We start from the raw sequence: 9,089 nt of genomic DNA, 5'->3' as shown, positions 1-9,089 counted from the left end.
ACGGACGGGTGGATGGTTGGTTGGATGGATGGTTGGTTGGATGGATGGATGGATGGATGGATGGATGGAAGGATGGACGGATGGGTGGATGGTTGGTTGGATGGATGGATGGATGGTTGGATGGATGGATGGATGGATGGTTGGTTGGATGGATGGATGGATGGTTGGATGGAATGTTGGATGTACAGCAGAGACGGGAGCATTGAGGGCAGAGAAAAGAATAAAGGAGTCTTTACATGTCTGTGGAACCAGCAGCTCGCAGCACTTTCACATAATTCAAGACATATGGACATTATTAGGACAACTGTGTGTGTGTGTGTGTGTGTGTGTGTGTGTGTGTGTGTGTGTGTCTGCAGGCTACAGAAGACAGTCACGTTTTTGTGGTGCAGCAGAATGACTGTTGTAACGAACAATCCCCCTCGCCTCACACACCCCCACAGCCTGAGTGGAACTTGGATCGTCCCGGGGTGACACGGCGTAAAAACTCTGTTTGATTGGCAGCCAGGCTGGGATGCTGCGCGTGTGTGTGTGTGTGTGTGTATGACCTGTAGTTACCTTTCAGCCTGCAACACTGACTGACTGGTCCTACAGTAGCTCAGTCCTTCTGCTCTGTGTCTATTTATGTCAGTGTGTGTGTGTGTGTGTGTGTGTGTGTGTGTGTGTGTGTGTGTGTGTGTGTAGGTAGGACCGGGCAAAGTGCTCAGCCTAATTGAGCAATTATGAATAATCCTCTACAGACGAGTTAAATGGCTAAATTCACAACGTTACACAACCTCCTTTGGTTTAACCAGAATTTATGTCTAATCACCTTTCAATGTGGGCTCCTTTGTGTGTGTGTGTTAACGCAGATTGTTTTATTTTTTTAACACGTTAACACTGAAGCCCACTAATTACTAAGCTGCTGGCTTCGTCTCGCTGCTCCGTCAGGGGTTTTCGGGTCGCCGCTCTTTACGCAAACGTTGGAAGCAACCAAATCGAGTTAAAGGCCCGGCGTTCCTCAAAGGAATGCCTGTCGCCCGCCGCTTTTCGCCTCGGAGTTTTAGACTCGTCTTCTGTCGGGAAATGACGAGAGCAGCAGTCGTTTTTGGCGAACCTCGAAAAGGCGGTTAGGCACAATCACGCGGTAAACGGGGCTGCATCTTCGGCGGCCATCTTCAATTAGACCAACTCCAAAAGGTAATCGGTTGTCGATCCAATGATTGCTTCCTGAGCTTCTTTAAAATCCGTCCAGCTGGTCATGAGATGATCGGGTATACAGATACTGAGCTCAAATATAACGTGGTAGTAGCTGACAGTCGTTCACAACACAAACTCTGAGCTGAAGGTTGTGGATAATATCAGTCCTGAGGTTTGAGTTGTGGAGGGTGACGAAACGCCTTCGGTTTCTAAAACTCCATTTTTTTTTGGTTTCTGAAAATAAAACAAAGCAGCGATCAGTTCCAAACAGTCCCTGGCTTTCCCTCCATATGGAGATAAGTTTTAATGACCTTTTAGGAAAATGAGTCAAAGTTGGACGCGGTGTCCCGTCCCACTCCTGTCCACCGTTCTGACAGCGTCGACGGTTCGCTCACAGGAACGTAGAACATGGAGCTGAAACCGCAGGAAGATGAGTCCAAAAAGGGACGACATCCAGCTGGACAACTTGGAGTGAAAACATTCATAGTTTGTGACTTCCTGAGGCGGCCATGACGGCCATGGCGGTCTCCTCCGAGGTCAGATCCTGGGTGTCTTCTCCTGCGTTCGACGATGGACCGCAGGTCGTGGAAACTGATCCTCGACCAGCGGCGGGGACAGGAAACGTAGCGCTGCTGAGATTTCAGGGCGCCCCATGATCCGTTGTAACCACTCATAAACACACGGGATCCGTACGGCGCCCGTGCGCTCAACAGCAGCTCGCGGGGACCATTGTTCATTCATCCTGAGCGCGGCGGGGAGGAGGGGAGGGGAGGGAGTGACGAAGGGTTCGACAGAGGGGGAAAATTAAAGGGCAACAGAGAAGAAAGAAAACGAGGAAGAGGACAAAATAAGGGAGGATGAGCGCCCAACTGATGGTTTGGTGGCTGAAGAGTCGACCTCAGGAACCACGCGGTCCCTCGCTGGTCTGGGACCAAATCCAAATGGAAGCTCCTCTCTTCCCTCTCAGCTTCTGATTCGACTCAACAAGGAAAAGCAGACATGCTCCGTTTCTGTGTTTCTATCCAGAACATCCATCCCAAATACACAACAAAGTCCCCATGAATCCTCCTCCTTCCCTCCTAATCTTCATAATCAAGGAAAAACACTTTTAATCAAAAAAAGACGGCATGTTTTTCATGCAATGTGCTGTTAAAGTAACTAAAATCAAGAAGTAAAGTGCTAATTCAGGTCTTTTCCGTCTTCAGCTCAGCCCAGCACTTCAGTGTTTACATCACATTATTTGCTGCTGTCTGGTCTGATAAATGAATCAGTAGCTGCCAGGAGGTCCATTGATCCTTTTAGCACCAAATGACAGAAAAAAAAACCTTCAACTGGTGCTTAGACGCCTTTCGTTTCCAGGTCCGTATGAGGGTTGTAACGTAAAAACCACAGACGGCGTCAGATCGTGAGCTGAGAGCGACCCCTAACCTCAGTACTGACCGGAACATCCCTAACCTGAAGCCAAAGTTTGTTTGTGACCCATCTGGAGACCTGAGGCGCCGTTCCTGTTGGGTGACCGATCCCCAGTCCTGACCTGTGGAGAGGAACCAATCGGACGCCAATCAGCAGCTGATAACGTCCCAATACGAGCCTTGGACCAGAACCCACGGGTTCGAAGGAAAGAGTTGGAGGCGGACTGACTGAGCTCCTGAAGGAGTGATCAGGAGTTGATATGAAAAGTTATTAAATTTTAGACATTTTTCTTTTCAAGCGGCCAGGAATCCACTTTGGTCGCGGTCCTGCTTGGACTCGCTGTTAGCTTGTCAGTCCAGTCAGAAACAAACTATTTATCCAAACCGAGGTCGTTTACAGAGCCATCTGCAGCAGGTAAGATGTTAGGGTTAATTATGGGTGTTGATGTCCCTGCAGTAAAATGTACAACATACAGTAAAGCCATGAAATAAAAAGGACCGGGTCAGACGTCGAGGAGGGAGCGTATGAAGCGTGGAGTCTCTTCCAGGGAAGAACTGATCTGCATATGACTCCTGAGTGAACCCACATCGAATGTGATCCTCTCAGAGGGAGCTGATGGGCTCCATTGGCCACTAATCATTACACAGAATGTCCAACATAAAAATTTGCTTGTTCAGACGTTCCAGTCTCGTTCCATTGAGCAGAAAATGCAAACCATGTGTGGCAGTCGCCGAGCGTTGCTGGAGAATGCGCCGCGACCCCTGATTGAATCAAACCTCGCGGTGGAAAAATCTGTGGGACTCGAAGCGGAGGCATCAGAAAAGCCTCGGACTGAACGCCGCACTGTTTCCAGGCTCATCTCGAAAAATGGGACCCAACAAGCAGCACCTTTATGTCCCCCCGCGGCTCCGAAGGGTTAGATACGTGAAAATATTATTTATCCAAACACGGGTCCGTTTTAGCAGTTTTACTACAAAAGCCATGTTTGTGTTCGTCCACCTCTAAATCATGTCGGGGCTGTTTTAGGGGCAGTTTCGGAGGTTGAATCCGATGGACTGAAATTTGTTCAAACAGCGCTGACGACTGGTGACAGATTCATGCAGAAAAAAAATAAATAAATAACTAAAAGGCAGCCAGGAATGTCTTTAAAACCGCCTCCTCCTTTCTCTTCGCGGTCAGTCTAGTTCTGCAAAGAAGAAAGCAAGAAATGGGGACAGTATTTAGGGATAAATAATAAATTGGTACTGCATTAAATGAATTAAAGGTCTAAGATTTCGTTTTAGACTAAGATCATCTTGACCGGCTGTAACCATAAAGAGCCGTAAGAAGAGATAAATATTGGTTTTAAACGCGCCTCTCATTCTGCTCGGTCTCTGCAGGTATTTGCCAAAGTGTTCAGCCACGAGGCCTTGGAGTCGTACCTCCCGAAGATCCAGCAGGTCATCCAAGAGAGCCTGAGAGTCTGGAGCTCCAACCCCGAGCCCATCAACGTCTACAGGTACGACATCGCCTCCTTAATCATCGGAGTCCGTCAAAATCTACAGAGTCGTCTGCCAGACGGAGATAAAGTTCAGACTTCTTCCTTTTTCCCGAAGAGTGATTTTTTTGATGGTGTTTTTGGTGCCGTTCCACAGGGAGAGCCAAAGGTTGTCGTTCACCATGGCTGTCAGGGTTCTGCTGGGCTTCAGGATATCCGAGGAGGAAATGAGGCACCTCTTCTCCACCTTCCAGGATTTCGTGAACAACCTCTTCAGCCTGCCCATAGACCTGCCCTTCAGCGGCTTCAGGAAGGTACGCGATCGGCTCAGAGCTCTGACGTTTCTGCACGAGTTCGAGCCCAGGTGTCTCCCGCCGCCGCCGCCGAAGGTGGAGGAGGAGTCCGCCTGCTGGTCTCATGGATCACTGGATGGATTTTAACGAACCGCTGCAGCCGATTACCTTCTGGGGTCCAGCTAATTCAAGCTAACTGACCTCGTGGTTATATCTCAGATACTGAGCTCAGATTTGGTGTGGTAGTAGCTGACGGTCACTCAGAACAGAGTCCAACAGCTGATAGATCATACGCAAGGTTTGACCAAAACAGCTTGATTAATTTGCCCAAAGTGAACAAATTAATTAGAACCTAGAAGCTTAAAGCTGATTAATTTCAGCGTCTGAATCCATGAGACCATCGGGAAGGTTTGTCTGTAAAAAAGCCTAAAACGTGGATGAGTTGTCTGGCTCTGACGGTGAATGTCTCCTACATGTCTGCAGGGGATCCGCGCTCGAGACGTCCTTCAGAAGAGCGTAGAAAAAGCCATCCGGGAGAAGCCACTGTGCTCCCAGGGGAAGGACTACAGTGACGCCCTGGACGTCCTGATGGAGAGCGCCAAGGAGAACGGCACGGAGCTCACCATGCAGGAGCTGAAGGTAACATGCCGACGGGGGTGCAGGAAAACCAAACAAAACCGAGTCAGAGGACAGGGCGTGCACGCATACTTTGGCTGGAGGCCAGACGTGCAGGAATTCACTCGATCAGACGTGGGGTTATGCAAACAAACAAACGTCGGGCGTGCAACAAAAAAAAAAGAAAACTGGATATGAAGAGATGCTAATTTAATGTCTGCAGGCAGACACTTAAAAAAAAAAAACGGTCCCGAACAGGCACACCCTCTATTTACCTATTTGAGGAATTCTGTGGAAACTCAACTCTGCTTCTCCTCGGCTCTTTGTGGTTTCTGGGTGAAGTCCAGAGCCAAAAATAAGTCAACACGGTCCCTGCTAGGGGTCTGAATGAGGCCTCCTGTACGCACACACTCCAACACACACAACCTGAGCCGGGGAGGCCCAGGCTTTCCCCTCCGGCTCTTTGACGTATACACACACACACACACCGACAGATGATGGCACAGAGAGGTTTACAATGTGAGGCGCGCTGCCCGCTCTCTTCGTTAGTTATTCCACAGTCTGAAGGACCGGCGTGGCTCACTTAGGTGTTCCTACTGGATACCAGCCTCCATTTTTTTAAAAATTCGAAGCGACGCGTTTTTTTTTTAATTCCACATTAGTTTTTAAAACATTTGGACCGGTTCTACAGGGTCAGCCATAACTATGGATACACCTTAATGAAATGGGAATGGTTGGTGATATGAACTTCCTGTTTGTGGCACATTAGTATAAGGGAAGGGTAAAACTTTTCAAGATGGATCTGTTGTTTGTTTTTTCTTTTAAGCTCAGATTTGAATAAATGTAGAACCTGGAGAAGATCGGATCAGTTTTATTATCTTCTGATATCTAAAACCATTTAACAAAATCCACCCCTGGTTCGATCATTTTCAATCGTTTATAACCTTTTGTTCATTTTCTCATCCTAACTCAACGTTTTGAGTTCCTGTTCACCAACCTGAGGGGCGGGATTTTTAATTTCATCAAATAATTATAAAAAAATAATCACCAGCAGAGTCTTAATGCGCCAACGCTTCTCCTCTAGGAATCGACCATCGAGCTGATCTTCGCCGCCTTTGCCACCACCGCCAGCGCGAGCACCTCCCTGATCATGGCGCTCCTCCGCTACCCCCATGTTCTGGAGCGCCTCAGGGAGGAGCTGAGGGCCAGGGGCCTCCTCCACAACGGCTGCCTGTGTCCGGAGGGAGAGCTGAGGCTGGACACCATCATCAGCCTGAAGTACCTGGACTGCGTCATCAAGGAGGTGCTGAGGCTCTACACGCCCGTCTCTGGGGCGTACCGGACGGCCATGCAGACCTTCGAGCTCGACGTGAGTCACGAGTTTCGAAAAAGTTTGTGGTTCCAGTTCATTTTAAATTATTTTTGCCAACGTTCCCCTATGTGAGACTTCAGTAGCAACACTTAAAGGGGTAATTCTTCAGTTCTTCACATTAAGACGGTCCGTTCTGGAAACATTCTTCAAATATGTCCACACTACTTAACAGTGGAGTACCTCAGGGCTCCATCTTTAGCACCTTTGTCTTCTCGTTTGCTTGGCTGATAAGAAACAACCCCAAAACTTATGAAAATATATTGTTTTTGATTAGCATTGTTTTCCAAGACTTACAGGAAGTAAATCTGCTTTAAGTCACGTTTGAATAATGCTGAGTCAGCGCTTACACACATAACTACAGGGTCGGCCATTTCTATGGATACACCTTAATAAAATGGGAATGGTTGGTGATTTTTGTGATGTTTGTGGCACATTAGTGTATGGGAGGGGGGAAACTTTTCAAGATGGGTGGTGACTATGGCGGCCATTTTTAAGTCAGCCATTTTGGATCCAACTTTTATTTTTTCAGTGGGAAGAGGGTCATGTGACACATCAACCTTATTGGGAATTTCACAAGAAAAACAACGGTGTGCTTGGTTTTAACATAACTTTATTCTTTCATGAGTTATTTACAAGTTTCTCACCACTTATAAAATGTGTTCAAAGTGTTGGATTGTCAATGCAACCCTCTTCTCCCACTTCCACTTCCTGGAAAGTGGATTCGTCGTTGTGGGCCAGTTGAATGGCCCCCAAGGTCTCCCGATCTGACCTCCCTAGACTTTTATCTTTGGGGTCATCTGAAGGCAATCGTCTCTGCTGTGAAGATACGAGATGTGCAGAAACTACGGATACTGGAAGCCTGCGCTAGCATTTCTCCTGCGGTGTTGCTATTAGTGTGTGAAGAGGGTTGCATTGACAATCCAACACTTTTATAAGTGGTGAGAAACTTGTAAATAACTCATAAAATAATAAAGTCATGTTAAAACCAAGCACACCATGGTTTTTCTTGTGAAATTCCCAATAGGTTTGATGTGTCACATGACCCTCTTCCCATTGAAAAAACAAAATTTGGACCCAAAATGGCAGACTGGAGAATGACCGCCATGGTCACCACCCATCTTGTAAAGTCTCCTCCCTCCCATATACTAATGTGCCACAAACAGGAAGTTCATATCACCAACCATTCCCGTTTTATTAAGGTGTATCCATAGAAATGGCCGACCCTGTAGTTTCTGCTTTTGTAACCGTTAATACACCAAAACGTTCAGCTTGTTCAGAAATCTGCAGCTGCGACTTTTGGTTTTTGAAGCTTTTAGGTTTTTTAACTTTAATGTAGTTTATGTTTTGCCAGTTTTAACGTTTTGATCCTTTTAACTAAACTCGGCTTCAGCTTCTTCATTAAATCGTCAGCCAGCTGCGTTTTTGCTAATTATTTTGTGTCTCGTTTTGTCTCTCTGCTTCCAGGGAGTCCAGATTCCGAAGGGCTGGAGTGTGATGTACAGCATTCGGGACACTCACGACACGGCCGCCGTCTTCAAAGACGTGGAGGCGTTCGATCCTGACCGCTTCAGCCAGGAGCGGAGCGAAGACAAGGAGGGCCGCTTCCACTACCTGCCCTTCGGCGGCGGCGTCAGGTCCTGTCTGGGGAAGCAGCTCGCCACCCTCTTCCTCCGCCTCCTCGCCATCGAGCTGGCCAGCACCAGCCGCTTCGAGCTGGCCACGCGGCAGTTCCCGCGGATCATCACGGTCCCCGTGGTTCACCCCGTGGATGGGCTGAAGGTCAAGTTCTACGGCCTGGACTCCAACCAGAACGAGATCATGGCCAAGTCAGACGAGCTGCTGGGAGCGACGGTCTGAGCGGCGGCGGGAGGAAAATTCATCTCAACGAGTTTTTGTTTCTTCCTCACTTTTGTCTTGCCAAGCTGGAGCTTCCTTTCAGACTAAAAGACGTCCGATGATCGAGACTTTCCTTCAAGAACGGAAGAAACTGCCAAAAAAAAAAAAAGAAAAAAAAAACGTTATTAATTAAGCTCTATTCTGTGTATTTTCTGAAGAAATATACAAACAAAAAATATGTACAAAAAGCTATCTAATATAATTTTAACGAGAGTAGTGCACAAGAGACTTCTGGTGAGATGAAGTGTTGTGGAAACGAGAGCTGAAACAGGGTATCGGATGAGAGAATTTATTATTTTAACTCTTTTATTTCTTGTTTAAAGTCCGAACTTTAGTATCCGTCCTGCAGGTTATGAGCTGGTTCTTCTGTCGCTTTGAAACTAAATTTAACTCGTGGTTTCGAGCAAGTCGAAGAAATCGACTCCTTCCTTTTAGCTGTCAGGTTTGGGTATGTCCTGAGAAGTGACTCTGACATTAGATCTGGGATGCCCGACGTCCTGATTATAAAACAGACGACTGAAAGATTCAGGCTGAATAATTCCAGCTAAGCTGATTGCAGCTGAAGCTGAAGATCATGATGCAGTAAAGACTTCGAGCTGGGTGTGACGGGACGGATGCAGTTTAGATAAAACCTTAGTTAGGTTCAGGAAATCATGATGGATGGATGGTTAGGTTTAGTAACAAAAGCTACTTAGGTTTAGGAATTCGTCATAGTTGGATGGATGGATGGATGGATGGATGGATGGATGGATGAATGGATGGTTGGATGGATGGATGGATGGATGGATGGATGGATGGATGGATGGATGGATGGTTGGATGGATGGATGGATGGATGGATGGATGGA

At 47.2% G+C, this 9,089-nt stretch overlaps 1 protein-coding gene across 1 annotated transcript in view; it reads left to right on the top strand.

The window, feature by feature from the left end:
• Positions 1-8,407, top strand: part of LOC108249672 (cytochrome P450 26B1) — a 30,404-nt gene extending 21,997 nt beyond the window's left edge. The window contains exons 3-7 of the mRNA XM_017439209.3: positions 3,969-4,087; positions 4,224-4,380; positions 4,843-4,998; positions 6,059-6,343; positions 7,811-8,407. Coding sequence (XP_017294698.1) covers positions 3,969-4,087; positions 4,224-4,380; positions 4,843-4,998; positions 6,059-6,343; positions 7,811-8,203 — 1,110 coding nt within the window. The 3' untranslated portion in view covers positions 8,204-8,407. The remainder of the gene's footprint in view (positions 1-3,968; positions 4,088-4,223; positions 4,381-4,842; positions 4,999-6,058; positions 6,344-7,810) is intronic.
• The last annotated feature ends 682 nt before the right edge of the window (positions 8,408-9,089 follow it).

The sequence above is a fragment of the Kryptolebias marmoratus genome, linkage group LG7 (genome assembly GCF_001649575.2).
Source record: "Kryptolebias marmoratus isolate JLee-2015 linkage group LG7, ASM164957v2, whole genome shotgun sequence".
Classification (NCBI taxonomy): domain Eukaryota; kingdom Metazoa; phylum Chordata; class Actinopteri; order Cyprinodontiformes; family Rivulidae; genus Kryptolebias; species Kryptolebias marmoratus.
This window is presented reverse-complemented; position numbering and strand designations above follow the sequence as displayed.